The 18,561-nt window shown below is 31.4% G+C and overlaps 3 protein-coding genes across 4 annotated transcripts; 1 reads left to right on the top strand and 2 right to left on the bottom strand.

Moving 5' to 3' along the window:
* Nucleotides 1-369: 369 nt before the first annotated feature.
* Nucleotides 370-3,370, top strand: LOC106126588 (lysozyme 2). Its single transcript, XM_013324310.1, has 4 exons — nt 370-917; nt 1,647-1,823; nt 2,328-2,401; nt 2,850-3,370. The coding sequence occupies exons 1-4, from the start codon at nt 848-850 to the stop codon at nt 2,988-2,990; spliced, it is 462 nt and encodes a 153-aa protein (XP_013179764.1). The 5' UTR covers nt 370-847; the 3' UTR covers nt 2,991-3,370.
* A 75-nt stretch (nt 3,371-3,445) lies between these two features.
* Nucleotides 3,446-10,059, bottom strand: LOC106126591 (low density lipoprotein receptor adapter protein 1-like). Of its 2 annotated transcripts, NM_001312865.1 has the most exon segments (6): nt 3,449-4,059; nt 4,519-4,578; nt 4,807-4,981; nt 5,592-5,697; nt 6,641-6,814; nt 9,972-10,059. In NM_001312865.1, coding segments are annotated over 6 exon segments (645 nt in total). In that variant the 5' UTR covers nt 10,021-10,059; the 3' UTR covers nt 3,449-3,978.
* Nucleotides 10,060-15,048: 4,989 nt separating this feature from the next.
* On the bottom strand, nt 15,049-16,742 carry Ing5 (inhibitor of growth protein 5). Its single transcript, XM_013324278.1, has one exon. The coding sequence runs from the start codon at nt 16,407-16,409 to the stop codon at nt 15,588-15,590; it is 822 nt and encodes a 273-aa protein (XP_013179732.1). The 5' UTR covers nt 16,410-16,742; the 3' UTR covers nt 15,049-15,587.
* Nucleotides 16,743-18,561: the final 1,819 nt, after the last annotated feature.

Below are 18,561 nucleotides of genomic sequence, written 5' to 3' on the forward strand. Positions count from 1 at the left end.
CACTCATCAGACGAAACGCGAAATTGCTTCCACTTCACGCCTGTTTTCTGTGTGGTGGTGGTATTTCACCTGGCGAACCTGGCCAATTCGTGCGAAGATGTTAAAGCGGGTTCTACCACTCTTAGTATAGTAGTAGAATAAAGGACTTCTCAAAAATTCAGGATTATACTATTACATTGATTTGTGTAAATTTTTGGTACCGTAGGGGAAACCTTTAAAGATACCCCTCCAATTGGGGACATAAGATTAAGTCAGACGATTCTGTACTTCAAGGCAACATCTATGATAGGAGAGAGCTCCTGTGTCTACTTAAGCATTGGAATTATTTTTATTATTTTCGTATTTATATTTAGTTTAAAAAAATGAAATATTTACTACTAGTTATCACCACAAGTCACGTACGCTTGGAATATAAAAATGAATAGACTAAGGGTTATTCCACACTGTAATTTATCCCTGTTCTAAATTTCATCGAAATGCGTTCGGCTGTTCTAGAGTTATGTAGGAACTCGTAATAATTAATTTCTATATATATACATCCATCCAACCTTTGATATTTATAATAAGAAGTAAGATTATGGTTACGCAGAATAATACTAAACATACAGAATCATTTAATAAAATCATTACAAACGTCTGCTTTAAGATTAATCCGTGATCAGTAATATATTAAGACGGTCGTATTGTTTGTCTCATCTATTTTTTACATCCCACTTCTGAGAACGTTCTGAGAACTTCTTTAGTTTTTTTTTTAATACAAACGAAGCTCCGGTACGTTCGTTACATCACGTCTCAGATGTATACTAAATTAAAAAATTAAATCCGGCAAAGACGTGCAGATAGTGAAATGTGGTTAGAAACAATGGCGATTAATTTGCGGTGTGTGATAGTTTTTTGTTTCATTGTCTCGATTACAGGTATGTACAGAAATATTTTATTAGCTTAGTAATGGAGAATCTTCGTTAGTAGTAATAGCAAGCTTGTTAAAAGAAAACATATGGTTAAAAATATTAAGAGTACTCTGGATGATAAAGCATATTTGTGATCATTGTGAAATCTCAAGCATGGTTACTGTCTTTTATTCAAAGGTAAAATAGTAGTTATCTTTTTAAATTTTTTATTGTAATTTTGGATAGTTTCAAATAAAGTTATTAGATGTAAACGATAATGAAATATCATTTATAAGACTAGTTCAAATATAATATTTGCGAAAATTTGCATACACATATAGAAGACAGATTATAGAAATCATCATTAAAGAAAAACAAAACACTTAGGTTATATTTTTATCCCGATAAAAATCTTCCCTGTTAAAGACATCAACGCGCTACCTTTTTTCTTAAACGATTAACCGAAAAGAAAGCTTCTAATTATGCCTCTACAATATTTATCATTCAGGATGTAAATGTTGTTTGCGTGCTAATACTAAGGTCACAATAAATGCATGCAAATTTATTTACTGCGAATCTATGTTACTTTTATTATTAGTATATTTTTTTTACACGATCTTCCTCAGTATAATCAACTTTAAAACTTAGATTTTGATTATCGATTTGTGACAGTTAATTAAATGACGAAGAAATATTTATTTAGTTGACTTTTCGTGCTACTTATAAAGATGAATACAAACTCTGTTGTTTATAAAGGTGTGCATATATCAAACCTGAACGACACCTGCCTTCGTTGTCTGTGTCACGTGGCCGGCTGTGACCTGGCCCACGGCTGCTCGCAGGGATACTGCGGGCCTTTTTACATATCCCGAGTATACTGGGCTGATGCAGGCAAACCCACTTTGCCTGAAGATAACCCTCAAAGGAAAGAAGGTGAGCACAATATCTGTACTTCTAATTGGCTTTTAGCGTAAGAATCAATATAGAGTGTGTTAATTTCGCTTAATTTCGCTCTAAAAAAGAAAACAATTTTTATAGACCGAGATACAAAATAACAGATTTTCGGTACATTTCTTTTTGTTGTAAATGCGTACAATTTTATTCGCATAATAAAGGTCCCCATAGTAAACAGCCGCCATTTTGATTCTCACCTTTAGCTTTCTAAGGATAAATATAATTCTAAGTTAGCTTTAAGTTATCCAATTATGATTTTTATTTAATTATTGTCGTATTCAGAGTAATCAAGGGGATCACTTAGTGTAGTTTCGAAAGATATATCTCTTTGTTTTTAATATCATCATCATCATCAGCTCACTATACGTCCCCACCGAGGGGCTCGGAGCCTACCCTAAGTTCAGGGTGATTAGGCCATAGTCAACCACGCTGGCCAAGTGCGGGTTGGTTGACTGTTTTTAATATATTTACTTTTTATTCCAGCTTACGATGACTGCGCTCGGGATTATCATTGTTCAACAAAAATAGTCGAAAGCTACTTGGCAAGATTTGGAAAGGTAATTAAATATATTTTATTAAAGAGTTTATCTTAAGTTAGTCATGACAAACCAATTACGTTAGCCTAAACTTAGCTGAATATACTCGTAATACTTGTATGTAGGTGCTTTACTATCATAACGTACAAAAGGAAAATTTATACTTTTTTAATGAAAAAGCGGGATGGAAGTTAAATTTGTAACAGTTAAACTTTATGTAGAGATTGCCTGCGAAGCCATCTTCGCGATTAAAAAATGAATTAGTACCCAATGTGTTCTTCCAGGCTATGTTCTACATCTATTTTAAATTTCAGCGAGATCCCTGTAACCTTTTTGAAGATATCTTCTAACAAACTTCCATCTGTCCATCCAAATATTCGCATTTATAATATTAGTAAGCTATTAGTTAGGTAGTAAGAAGTAAGATCGATGAATAATTTAAAAATAAAATGACGTACGACGTTTTCAGGATTGCAACAGTGATGGTGTGACGGACTGTTATGATTACATGATGATCAACCACCACGGCGGCAACGGGTGCTCCGAGCCCCTGCACCTCACCAGCCTGGGCAAATTGCGTTTGCAGCTGTACCAGCAGTGTCGACTATAACCTGCAGATCAGCTTCCAGTAGCAAATATTATGGCTTGCAGACTCTAGTCTGTAAGAATGGATAGGCGATTGGAAATTAATTGCGAATCACACACACCACCGCTACAAGCCTTACATACCTTGAGCGTTAAAATGACGAAAATCGAATAGGCACAAAATACTACGTTTTACAGCCAGTCCATTTCTAGAGGTCAGTTCTTACAGACGATCATAAATATTAAACAACGCCCTCTTGTGGAAGATTAAATAAATTTATTATTTTAAGTTTTCTTAGTCTTAAAAAAGTAACTTATTTACTATTACTATTACGACAATGAACTATTTCTTAAATAAAACGTGTGATAGTTTTTTAATAATTTTAAGTTGCCCTCAAAATAAAATATAACCTTTTAATACTAAGTGGAATTAAATAACAAAATATGTAAAATAACATTTTATTCGCATTAAAGTTACATCAATATATTTTAATTTTTAATGTTTATTGTGTCATTAACTATAACTTTTACAATTATAACTTATCTTTTTAAATATGTAATAAAAAAAAATAATTAGAAATCGAAATATATTAATGTCTATCATTGTTAGTGTATTAACTTTATAATCAATTTGCTTAATTAAATGTAATCGAATATATTTACATCGTAAAACTAAAATATTAAAGAAATAAAAAACGCTTTTATTGATTTTATTAGTACGTAATACAATTCCAATAAAAAATCGGACACATCACCCTGTATATCTAAAAGTATGTAATTATCGATAAAGTCTTTTATCTCCCATAAAGTACTTCAAAGGTGAGATATAAGAAGTACATAAAGTAATATAAGTTCACTAATTTGTGACCAATTATAACTAAAATAAAACTTATACCTACCTATAGTTTAAAAAATAAAGCACCTTATTATGAAATAACTTTGAAAACATGGCCGTATTTCTTACATAATTTCTACAACTTAAAAATAATATATTTAACGTTTTTATATTAAGGTCAGGCAAAAGTGACAAGAGGAGCAGGAGACTGCCATTGTTCGTTGTCCGCTTCTTCGTCTGACTCGTCAGGAAAACGAACCTGAAAATATTACTCTTTTAATCACTAATTTGTAGCTCACATTTTATATTTTTGTAGTTAAAATTATTATTTCGTATTTATAAATCAATTAAAATTCTTTAATGTTTAATTGTCGATATTGTTTTTTTTTTCGTTTTATCTGTTTTGCTTTTTTGTTGCCCTACCTCGTGTTGTGTAAATGGTGTGAGAACAAAGGGGCCAGCTGAAATCCTGCGCAGGAATGGTCAAGGCCCTCCCTGCACCAACTGAGCTGGCCACTTTTTTTTTTGATTGTTTGTGGCAATAAATAAATATTCTATTCTAAATATATCAGATTTCTGAGATCAAAATCTCCGTATAAAACATATTGTTATCTCTTTTATGACAATAATAATAACATGATGATAGGTTTAATACAGATATTCTGGCATCAGAAACCCACGGTAAATCTTACATTAGTTCAAAAGTACTGGTACATACCCATGGTGCTAGTTTTTTGCTATTAGCTTGGAGAGAACTCGCTTGGGTAGCTTGCCATGCCTGAAATAAAACGATATTACAAATTATTAAATTAATTCCAACGACTATTACATTAAATAACTAACTGAAACAAATCAAATTGATGTTACTTTAACATTTTAAATGCATGTTATTGAAATGAGTACATTGAAGGTGAAGACTTTGCTGTTGGAAGCCACTTTAGTTTACAGCGTCACGTGACCAAACTTTGGGTGCGGCAGTTAAAGTATTAAAATACTTTGCACAAACCTGGTATGCATCATTAAAAGCATGAGCGAGTGACAACGCGAGCGCCCTCGCCCGCTTGGCCCTAGCGCATACAAACACATGCACCACGTGGTTCTCCTCCGACCCACTCTCCTTTTTCCCTTCTACCACAGCAAAAACACGCGCGTTAGCCGCGTCCGCTGAGCAGTATGATATTCTGGAAAGTTTACACATTTTGAGGCAGAGTTCGCAGCAGTATAAGCGGCAATGTCCTGCTCTACCAGTGCAATACCACGACAATACAGAAGATAAGCGTGAAGTTGAAGTATTTTCGCGTTTCGAATGCCGAGGGCGTATGCCGGTGGTCAAATTCTAGTCCTCTTTTCCAACCCTTTTTGTGTAAGGTAATGGGACGAATAGAAGGGGAGACTTTCAGCACGTCCGCTCCTTCGTCTGAAGGTAGGCATCTACAGTCTACAGCCTTTTAACTTTGTTCCGTATGCCTATGGGAATAACGGCCACTTTTGCTATATATCGCCGTTTACTCATTTGCCACCTTCTACTATAGGTCTCTTTGTCCTGTTGTATATTAGACGTAATAATCATTATTGTAAGAAATTGCATTAATTATGTTTTATATCCCCACCGAGGGGCTCAGAGCCTACCCTAAGTACATATGTAAATCGAAAAACACATTGGTACATGGTGGGATTTGAACCCAGGACCTGACTGACCACCGACGCTCTTAATTGTTAAATTGCTATATTTATCCAATAATCTTTGCCCTTATTAAATACGGTAAAATAACAAATATCATACATAATTACCTGTATATTGACACACTAAGAACATTCTGCTGCGAGTCGACGTCTATCACCAAAATTCCTTTCGCACTTATATCTAAAGTCACTCGTTGAAGTTTTTTGTTCGACGCTGAAAAAAAAAATTTAGTTATTAACAAGAAATACATATAGTAAGTCAAGTCTTCAGAAAAAATATAATGCATTTCCAAATTTTGGTATTAATAAAAAAAATTATATCCTCTATTAACAATCTCTTTGTTACGTAGAGCTACCTCGACTAAAACATTTCTTACTATCTTACTAATATTATAAATTCGAATGTTTAGATGGATGGATGGATGTTTGTTTGAAAATATCTCTAAAACGGCTGAACAGATCGCGATGAAATTTAGAATTTAGGCACATATATAGAACATAGTCTAGAAGAACATATAGTTACGATTTTTTTTTATTTGATGGTCGATTTTGAGTCGCCGGCGACAGCTAGTCCCCACATAAACATATTGTTATCATTGTTCAAATAGAATAAGAAAAATGTCGGTCCAGTCCATATGTTTATAAACATTTATTCCAGCACTGGAAACTAAGTTAACATAATTGTATAAAATTACAAAAATATACTTATGTAATTCTTTCGCTAAGAGAAACTTAATCAAAGCGCTGTGAGACATTTACGTTGCCTGTCTGATCGTTAACATCATATTCCTTGTAGAGAAAGCGGCTGGACTTGTTTAGAGCTTGTGAAGAATTGTTAAATAATTAGACTCGTAAACGATGTGATACAGTCTTATAATTGTCGATATTAAAAAAATAGTCTAAATTAAGACTACTATAAGGGACCTCGGACTGCAAGCAGTCAGCGTGTCGCCGGCAGCATTTTGTAACTATGGTTTTTCAAACGTCGAATATATAAGTATAAAACAGGATTGCTATCTTTTTCATTCTGTGCAAAAAAACAGAGACAAAAATATAAGTCCCAGCAGTGGAAGTTCATGATAACGATGCACACACATTGCTGTTGCTGCTGTAAGTGTTGAAACCAAAAGAAACTAAATTATTAATTAATGTCTTACATTTAATAGTATGTAAAGCTGAGCGCACAGCGAGCGCAGTGGCTGGAGCGGAGGCTGCACGCTCAACGGGCACGACGCCCGCGTACCGCACCTCGCCCTGTTCTCCTGCCCCGCGTGCCTCGCGCCACCACCCCTCGCCTTCGCACTCTGCAAGCGCCCATTCCTCACATAGCTCTGGAAAATTACATACAATTATACCATTTTGGCGTCTTCTTTTATTATCAAGCTGCGTCCAAATGGTTTCGAAGGTGAGGGAAAGTTCCTTTACAACTTGATGAAACATAAAAGTGTAAATTCGCAACATTTCGTACATAATTGCGAGCCGTCATGAATTTTGGATAGCATTACAAGTTGGTGAAACTATTAAGTAATCACAGGATATCGCTAAAATAGCGAAGTGACTAGCTTTTAAGGTTGATGAGGAAATGAGGTGACAAAGTTTTCAATTCGTGTGCTGCTCCAAATGTCATAAGGGTCGTCCGTACAATTTAATAAAACTTTCTCAGCTTGCTTGCCTTTATATAAAAAAACATGTTTGTGTATTGATACATCTTATTGTATCTTAATTTAGACATTTATTGTATTGATACGTTATCTAGGTCAGACCGCGATAGCACAACTGGGCCAGGGGTCGGGATATTAGGCGCAATAAGACGGAGCAGATCACAGATTACAACCAGTACTAACTAGCTATTACTAAAGAGCAAACAACGAAATTGCGCAGCATTTTAGACCATCCTAGAATGTATAACTTTATTACCTATTAGCTAGAAAACAGAAATAAATGGAGTAAAAACCTCAAATGGCTTTAATAATATTTAATAGATCTACAAGCTGTCACCCGCGACTCCGTCCGCGTGTTTTAAAAAACACTTAATTGCCTATGTTTTCTTCCAGGCTATGTTCTAATTTTATGCCAAATTTCAGCGAGGTCTGTTGAGCCGTTTTGGGGATACCTTCCAAAAACATCCATATAACATTCTGGAATTTAATAATTTTATAAGTCATCAAAATTGAACTAGATTGGTGTTAATTTTATGACCTGTAATATGCCTTGGATACAAATTGACAATATTACAGACAGGAACAAAAGGATGTTAGCTCTTTCTCACTCTTATTATATTATCTCTTTCTCTTTTACCTTCATGTACCGCTAAATAAACCTGGCAATAATGTTCCAGTTTCTTTCATCATGAAAATCATCTTTTTCGTTGTCTATGAACTACATTTTGAAAGCGCCTTCTTTTGTTTTTAAGTTGATTGTAATAAATCTATCTGGTTCCTTATTATAAAGAAGTCATCAACACTCGATGCGACAGTTCATTCATCGGATAAGCATTTAAATGCGTTGAATGACGATTTATGTCTTTGTTTGTACAGACATTAAAGAGTCAAAAGTTCAAATCTGCTATTAATTACGTTATTAATATAGGAAATACTTATTCGCAATATATATATCTTCGCTTGGCGTAATTAAAACCTTTACGTACCAATCTTAAACAAGATTAATAGTTAAGAAATAACAATTATCTATTTCAGTTTTATCTTTACACGTACATGACTACATCAAATTCTTTTATACCAGAGAGAAAAAAAACGATAGAGATGTAGAGCATACTATAGCAAAAACAAGTCTTAATATGTTACTGTTTTCTTTCAGAGTGTAAAGAGTAACAAATCGCAATCATCGATACTTAGAACTTAATAAATTATTTATCAATCGAAGAAATGTTGATTGGACAGATTGTGGAACAGCATTCCTTTTATTATAACAGGTGTAAGCAGAAGTAACAGTAGAGAGAAGGAATTATTGAAATGTAACCTTAAAAGGCTAAGAATATTTCTTAGTATTACGTTGCGTTTCCACTGAGAATACATCGATACAAAACATTCCTATCCTTCGCTTTAAAAAACAAAGATAATATATTGTACGAGTGTAAGCAGAAACCCATAATCAAAGCACTGTATTTTCCGAAAACAAATTATTTGGAATTTGATGTAAATATGTTATCTACCAAGGCCAAACAATCTTAATTTTTGTAACCATGAAAACAGTTTACTACATAATATCAACATCTTTAAATGACTAATTTGTTTTATCTGTCTTTCGAAATACGGTTGAAAGTTAGCATAACTTTATGAGAACAAATACTAATTATTTAGCTAAAAATTCGTATGACATCTGTGTTCATGGAGTTTATACTTCAACGGTAACTAAGGAACAGTTTTATAACAGTAGTGGTAATTCACTTTTAAATCGTACTTTCAAGCTCAATAAATCTGTAACTAACGGCAACATATAGGTCAATCATTCCGTTATAAAAAGTCCAATATTCCACAGATCCTGCTATACGACCGTGTTGTGACAAGACAACTTTTTTCCCGCCAATAGATCAGCCTTTTACGTCAATCTAGAGAGCTCCCAATTCCGACGTACTTGGAGAGAAAACGCACACGCTTGCTTCGAATGCAACCGCCACCCAACTTGGAATTTTTAATGGAATCCAAGAAAAGTTGTAGTGATTTTTTTTTCAGCGTATTTCAAGTAAATTATATTAGCTTTTCGTCTAAACTAAGTTTTTTGATGTCTTATTCTCTCTGGAAAATGATTTTTGTAACTGACGCAAGGTGAAGAAATGAAAGTTACGTATGAAATTTGATTTTTAATCCTAATTGTACGTTTTTCAAGATATTTTATATGGTCTAAAGAAGAAAAGTAATAATCAATTTTTAATCTAATCTAACCTTTTATAAACTATATTGGCAGCATACTAAAATGTAACGAAAATTTTGTAACTTTAAAAAATGTATCATGTTAATACAATTTAGGGAAAAAGTAAAAACTTACTTATAATTGTTATTCTAAGTTAAAAAATATTTGTTTGGAATAATATAAAATAAATTTAAAACGAAGCTTATACAGAATTAATTTGAAATATTTTTATCTAAAAATTTTATCTTTTTTTTATTTAGTAATAAACATTACAATTAGGTAAAATGAATATTAATTATATTAATATTTTGCGGTATAACAGCAAAAAGAATAAATCTTCCTGTTTATTAATAAACTGCAAAATGAATTAATGTCTTTTATTACGTATTTATATTTAAAAAAAAACCGTAGTCAGAAGATGTAGGTATTATACTAAAAAATATTTTGCTTTCGGGCACTTAAAAGATTAATTTGTAAAATTACAGTTTGCCAGTATTTCATAATAAAAACATATTTCATAGAGATATAAATAGAAAAGTAATAAATATTTTAACTAAGTTAATTTATAATCATGTATCTTTTAAATTAAGACATACATATTATATAAAAATTACTTACTTTTGTGTTTGGAATGTGTTTTCAACATTTTTCTCAATAGCGTCGCCATTTGTTTTATCAATAAACTGTTTATAACTTTATAAAAGCGGTTATCCCGCTCGAGGTCTCGATGTGACTGCGACTTACGCGCGCCCTCACTGCACATCCACCCCGTCCTATGACCTCCTGGTACAAAGACTAAGTAAATCCGCGACTTTACTTACACCATTTATCTAATGAAATGTTAAAAAAGATATAATCACAACCACGCTATGCTATGACCTCCTGGTACAAAAAAAATAGCTACACTCCCGACTTTGCTGGGATAATTGAATTCTCTACTCCATAATCAAGTCATATCAAACCCAAAGCAAAGAAAGACAAAAGATAAACTTTATTTTCTTTATAACTGTGCTGTCAATTGTGAAAATAGCTTCTTAAATCTGAGTGATAGTTAAAGAGATTAAAGGCCCGTTTAGACGATTCTAATTTCTTGTACCAGAGCATTAATTGAATACAATAACTTGCGCGCATAATTTTCCTTTAGTTGTTTAGACTTTACAATACATTTATTGCTTCAAATAAATTTTATACAACAAGCAACTTGCATCGTGTGACTTTAATACATAAATCGACAAAACATTTGGCTTTATTATAATGATTTGAACGTGGACATGTGAACTTAATATAACTTTCTCAGCCCTGACTTATTGTCCTTGAAATTAAAGTTCATTTAAAATATTTGTATTATATTATCGTTTAAACAATGGTCTTTTAGTAAAAATTATAACAATAATCGCATTGTAATTAACTTTTATAATAAACAATGGAATCAATTGACCAAACTCGAATACGAATCCCAAGAATACATTTATCAATATTTTTCCCAATTATAATATTGTACGTGTTCCTTATCTGTATTCGGGGAAATTCGAATGGAGATATATCAAATTGGCGTCGATGTAAGTGTGAGTTTTCACTGTGGCCAAACTTGTATAAAAATATCGCTTTAATTATCCTACTAAAGAAAAATATATTTGTACACTAGTTTTACGGATTTGGAAAATCACAGTTACAAAACTTTACACTCATATATTATTTAAATTGTTTAAGGAAAGTTCAAGCTAGAACGATAATTTGTTTGTTTTTTTCGTCAACAAAACACAACATACATTCTTCGGAAATAATTATAATATACAGGATCCTGATGCAAACAGTGGCACTGTCCTATCATGCCTGACGCAATATCACAAGCTTTTACTCTCAAACCGACCGACCCGACTCCGTCGAATGCACACCCTGCCAATCTTTTTTGCTGCAAAATAATTACATTTAAATAATCAAGGATGAGAAACATAGTATCGATATAAATTTTTGATGGCTGCCATAAATCTACTAACTACGATATTTATTAAAAAGATTACAATTATGATAAAACTACAAAATAAAATTTAATTTCTTATTTTATAATAGCAAATGTCTTCTTTAATAATAGCAAATGTAAAAATGTCAAAATGTAAGGAGTCTAAAATAAATTTTAAAAATGATTACAATACCTAGTAGGTATTTTCCACTTAGATGGATGTAGACAAACACATCCATATACTGTTTTAAAGGTAAGGAACAGTATTTAATACTTACTAACAAACTTTTAATACTAATATCCTAAATAAACTTTTATCTATTAATTTTTTTTAAGCTCTATAAATTTATTTATTTACATCCTTATTTCTATGAATACATAAAGTCTTAAATCTATGATATAAAATAAAATTAAAAAAAAAACGAATAATTAACTAAAATATGTTAATAAAAGGAGTCCCTTTAGGCAAGGTCATATCCTAAATTGTATCGATATGATCGACATCCTACACTCCACATCTCTCGGCAAGTCAATGTAAATTATTCCGCAACGGATAATGATATGGTCCAGTGTAGTTTCCTTAATCATTTCATAGCAATTTCGTTCTATTTTGCGCAATTTACGCATAGAGCTCTAATGACTTTCAGTAGCATTTAGAGTTAAAGATTATTAACCTCTTTAAATGTTAGCGCCTAATAAATATCGCCACATTAAGCAAATCTAACGTTACGAAAGACTCAAATGTCGAGGTACAAAGAAACTATAACTGTTTAAAGATGTATTATGTATTTTAATTTAATAATTATATAATAATATTTTGGTTGCACAATAGTTTATTTTGAGAAAAAATAATACTTAACATCGCTTATCTTACAAATATTTCATGCATATAACATTTCTATGTTTTTTTTTAATTATAATTCTACAATATACAAAATAGGCATTTATAATTAAAATTTAACGAGACGAAGTTATTACAAGGTCGTTTAAATATTCAAAGAATACACACTGTCGGATAAAATTATATACTTACGCCTGTGTGAATGCTATAGCAAAAGCGCACAAGTGTCATTTAACAGGCGCTTGAAAAGGATCACCACGGTTTATGTAAAAAGTGTTTTATAATTTATAAACAAGTTTTTTCAGCACTGACGAATATCTATTGAGTCCTTAACTGGATATAGTCTTAATGCTATACCAAAAATTTCCACTACCCATACCTGAACAAAAACAACATGCCATTTTTCAATACAATAAGAAGAATGAAAATATGTTTTTTCTAGTAGTATCACAGCAGTGCAAACTCAATCAGAAGTTCTTTCAATGATAAAAACGTTAAAATTTCTTCCACCTATCTTCTCATCCTTTCTCTTCCTAGTTACCGACTGAGCCGTGGTTCGGCCTCAGCCTTCGACTTTCAGCGCAATAAATTCAAATCGTAGTTCACGCCAAGGGGCTTTCGAGCAAGGTTCCTTCCGGTCACGCGACAAAACTTAATCTTATTGACATTAATTACAACTTATTCATTTCTAACTTGTACCATGAACATTTGCCATGTATAGTATCAGGATTTGAACCCATTACATAGTAACATAATTCTTTTCACATTGTTGTTGCTAAGCTATATCTTTTATACCACAATCGCAAAACAAACCTTATAATTTAATTTAAAAGACATTTGTAAATAAGTTTGTGTTACAAAATTATTTAGAAAATAATCATAATAATATTTCTAACATCGAACGAAACTATTAGTCAGATGTGCAATTTTTTCTTTTTCCCATCACCAATTCAAGATTCAAGCCATGCAGACGAAGTTTACTCATTCAAACATAGAACATAGAACATACACTACAAAACTCTCCTTCAAAATCAGTTGGGTGAAACATATGTACAAAAACATGTACCAACAGAACACACAGATCGTATGCGTGTACTCAAGCCGACTCATTTTGAGCAACTAAAATACGATTACGAACATGGCTTTGGTCACGCATACAGCCAACTTGACCCAAAATCCCCACCGATAGCTTCTCATTTCCATGCCCAAAAAAGGCTTTCGATTTCAATTATAAACCCTGAATAATTTTTTTATCTATGTTGATTTAATTTGTTGTATTAGGTAATAAAAAAAAAAACAAATTAATCAAAACATTTTTTATTCAAATTTATTTTGTCGAAATTAAAATAAAATTATTCAATAATATTTACAGAATATATATAAAATATTTCGATATTATTTTTCCTAATTATAACAATATCATAGCATCCATATTTGGATAAAATCACACTTATGTTTTTTCTGTAACTAAAACAAAAAAAAACACTCTTACAAACCACTTTCACTGAGAACAAATTGGTCCTAAGCTAATAGAAGTTTTTGTAACATTCTAACACAAAATACAGAAATTAAAGAGAAATAATAACAATGCAATAATTTAAAATACCGAAGAGAAATACTCAATACCTTTCATACTGAGGTATTTTATGGCTTTTTTTATTTCGCTTTAGGGCGATTTTCACCATTACTGAAACACTACAAAACTATATAACTCACATTTTTTATAAGAGAATAAAGTAATAGAAGATTGAATAATTTAATTAATTTAATAATATTCTAGTATCTTTTGTTTCGGGCTCTTTTATTTTCATTAATATGGCAGAGAATAGTTTATTTGAAAGGGAATATTCATTACGAATTTCATATACAAATAGTAAGTTCTCATTTAATTGTGTTATTTGGTTATTAAATCAGGGTAAGTAAAAAATTGTATAATATGATGAAACAATTACTATTGTATAAGTTCATATAAAAGGCAAATCATCTACAATTACTCACCATGTGACTTTGTAAGAAATTGTAATCATAATTATTTATAGTAAAACAAAACATATATTTAAACACCATAAAAAACTTGACCACTTCATTAATACATAGATCATTGTAGTAGAGCGAAAGGTTTCATGTCCATTCTTTAACATTAGTTACTTAATGTTATATAAAAATTACATAACCATTAAATCATTGTTGTTATAACTTTCTATGTATATTACGGATTGTTCAGTTTAAATTACTTTTAAAAATTAAAACTTTTTGATTAAATGATATTATGTTATGTACATTTTTTGGTTTTTTTATTAATTGTCGCAAGTTTATAAGCTGTTCAAGTAATTGTACATCATTAAAATTAGTTAAAGGGACAAAAACAAACATAGTCTACAACATAAATCAGAGCTTTTCATAAAACATCATTTATGTACAGTCATCTGCATAAATATATTAGAATGCATAAATATATAAACATTGTTTCAAAAGTATGTTGCTGTGACTGTCCGTATGCTTTCAAACTTTGAATACATGTGATTTATAGATAAGTGCATACATATTTATGAATATCAAATCCGATACAAATTGCAAAAGTTTTGTAAAGGCGTTCATATTTATGTAGCTGACTACAAATGAAATGTAAATTTACTTTTAGTTTATTCTAATTTTCCCTTAAAGTATTTGATTGTAACATTGTAATAATTTCATACTTTAAGGACTGCATTAAATAATGTTGTGAAACAACATAAATATTATAAGTTTTTTTATTTTTAATTGAATTTTTAGTTTATTAGTTTGTAATATATTATCACAGATATTAAAACTATTGCCAACATAAAACAAAATAATTTTACATAGGACAGTTCATGAAATAAGTCAAATTTGATTATGAAAAGAAAATACATAAATAGAAAAATTATAACTTTATTAATACAATAAAAAGTTTAGCAGTTCATTTACATATTCTCTGTTCTGGAATGAGGTAAAATATTTACCCAATAGATTAAATTTACATAATTATTTCACCCTATCTTAGCCATCCCTTAGTTGTAGAGTTCATTTATTACATTTCTAATATATCTCTGAACTTGTGACTCCTTAATTTATATAATCTTTGATTATTTACAATTCCTAACACTATTGTATTAACTATCAATTCTCTCTCATTTCAGTCAATTTGCTTTCCATTTTAAAACATTAATCAACCAATAAAAATTCTATAATTGTTAGTTATTATAAATGCTAAACATTCAACACCATAGGATTTATGGATAAAATCTTTTTCACAGAAGGTGGAAAAATAATAATATTATAAATAATTAAATAAATCTTAATTATCCATGTGCTTATTAATTAAAACTTATTATTATTTAGGCAGTCACTTCACCTCTGTCTTCACAGGCACAGTCTTTTCTGCGGCTTTATTAGGGGGAGGTTTTGATGTGGATCATTTTTTCTTCCTATCCTGTGTACATTTAGGACAGTACCATTTGCCTTTGGGCTTTATTTTAAGATCCACACAAGCAAAATGGAACCACTCTATGGGGCAATCAGGGTTATCACACCCTATCATCTCTCCGTAAGACACCTGGTGGCAGAGGCAGTAAGTGGGCTCGTTGGGATCCACAGGCATGTCGAGGACATCACTCGGATGTGCCATGCCAGCAACAGAGTCCAAATCTGCATTTTCTTCTTGTTCCTTAACAGCATTTGTAGCAGTAGTTGCACCTTTCCTCTGTACTTTCTTCTTCGCTGCCGATCTGCCATTAGCTACTGCGTCATCCTCACTCGAGGCGCCCGCACGTTTTTTCTTACCTGTAGACGCAGCTGCTTTTTCGTTGGCCTTATGCTTCTTTCTGCCCTTCTTTACAGTAGTTGTATTAGTTTCCGGGTCCGCGCCAGGTTGCGCTGTACGCGAACTCATTACTTTCTCTTGAATTTCAGTTTCGAAGCGTGCGAGGTCAGAGTCAAGGCGCCGTATGTGCTTATCTACCAACTCGTATGTCTGAATTGCCAGTTGGACTTTATCGTCCCCATACTCCTTAGCTTTATTAAATAATCCCTGAATAGTGTTCACCTTCTCTTTTTTTGTTTCATCGTCCATTTTTGGAATATTCGGCAATAATTCGTCGGCCATAAGATCGATTGTCCTCATTAGTCCGTGAGCTCGGTCATCGAGATCACGCATTAATTTAAAATTTCTTTGTAATTCTATAGGCAGATGTTGGAGACTATCTAAATAATGTTCCAAATAAAGTGCTGAAGTCATTTTGCAATATTTTGTAACGATTCCACTTTATAAATCACAAGTGCGATCGCAACTCGAATAAAGACTAAACTACCAAACGTACAATATCTTCTTGGTATTTTAAAAGTTATACTTTGATTCACCGCATTTAAACTATTTTGCAAGAATTTTCATTAATAAACTATCAAAGGCAAGTTTTTAATTTATCACCAAGTACAATACAAGCGCGATAGCAACAGCAAGCAGAGAGCACGAACGAATTATTTTACGTTCCATTACACAGATTTCAAAATTGCATTGTACGGTTACAAATGACAACAGGTCCTTCTCACTTTCAAAAAGTGAAAAAATATGTATAATTTTAGCGGAATAAATTAGCTTTACAGTAAATCTTCATTTTTATTATTTTATTGATATTAAACATAGAACCATTTTAGCGGTAATTCTTTAAAATGAAAATTACACGCAACAACGTTCCGTAACCTTAACATAACAGCGCGGGAACTTCAAATGTCAAATGCTCCTTGCACAATGACCATAAACCATAAAGATGCAACGAGTTCACAATAGAAGTGGCAAAACATTATCAAAATCATCTTAGCCCATCACGTTCCATCATATTTTATGTTTAAAATTTGATAATGAGCCAAATTAAATAATGGATAACAATTATTTTTTTCAAAAACATCCCAAAAATATTATTTGTACAGGCCAATGAACAAAACACTATTAACGTCGATAGAAAATAAGGTTGAGGGCTACTCTTCACCCAAAAATTCATCAGCGCAAACTTTAAATAATTCGTCAGGAATTTTGAAATATAGTTGCTGGCAACAATCCATGTTTCATGAGTGCCTAATTCTCAGTTCTCATTTATTCTCAATCTCAATTCTCATATCAAAATCTAATGAATAAGGGTAAAAATGAAACAAATACCTTATTTTTTATTGTATTAGCAAATAAACAAGATATAAAATATTTTCTTAATAGAAGTGACATGATGCCATAGTCCGTAACACAAAGCATATTTATGAATTACAATTTCGTTTATTAATGCACATTATAAAGAAAATGCTTTGTAAGAGTAAAAAAAACATCCCTTGTCTACTTCATTTTTTTTAATCTATGTACTGAAAGATTCTTGCAATTTCAATAATTATTACCATAATTAGAATAAGAACTAACAAAGGTATGCCTTTAAAAAATTTAATGGACTATTATAAAATTTCAGCGGTTACAACAACTCTGATTCAGTTATATTAACATTTAAAAAAGTCATAAACATTTAAAATCAAAAAATGCAAATAAATAATCAGCGTTTGCCGTGTCCTGGCAAAATAAGGAGGCGTTTACACAATCTACATAATATAAAACATGCTTTATTTATTTCTCTTACAGCTATAATTTACATTTCTTAGCGCTAATCACCATCATACGCGAATAAAACTACTATACTACATTGCTTGCTGCTCGTACATAACACACTGATCAATATCAAAGATTTTAATACATACATAGGCCCTTATGAAATGGAAATATATGTTTAATACATATCTTTGTTCAATGAGAAACATATATAGAATTTCAAATAAAGTAAACAGAACACAAAAAAAATCTCCAAAACTTCTACATATTGACCATAAAAGCAAAATTGTTTTGTTATTTTACAACCATCATGTTTTTATCACTACAAGTGGTATTTCATATTTTACCATCGAACATTGTAATCCCTGAAATCCTGTTATAAATACAGAAATAACAATATTTTTATGTAGAACAGTTGAAACTCATTTATCTGACACTTGAAATGATTAAGAAAAAGTACTTTCTGTATATAGGTGTTTGTTTTACCTTTTGTTAGTTAATTTCATGTTTCGACTGTCATGACACATATTGTTTTCTCTCTTTTTGTCCGAGCTGGATGAAAGGGATGACAATATGTGTCAATAGAAATGTCCATCATATAGCAACAAAGATAAACGCGTTCAGAAGTACATATGACCTATTTATGTATTGAAACCTTATCGACATAAAATTAAGATGAGTAAATTGCATGATTTAATTTATATTTGGAGACTCTTGAGTCTAGTTTCATAAGGTAAAGAGAACCTTTTATATACATAATGGTTATTAAATTACATTGTTAAATCGGATATTGGAAATGTCCAAATTA

Source organism: Papilio xuthus, unplaced genomic scaffold (genome assembly GCF_000836235.2).
Source record: "Papilio xuthus unplaced genomic scaffold, Pxut_1.1 DF824992.1, whole genome shotgun sequence".
NCBI lineage: Eukaryota > Metazoa > Arthropoda > Insecta > Lepidoptera > Papilionidae > Papilio > Papilio xuthus.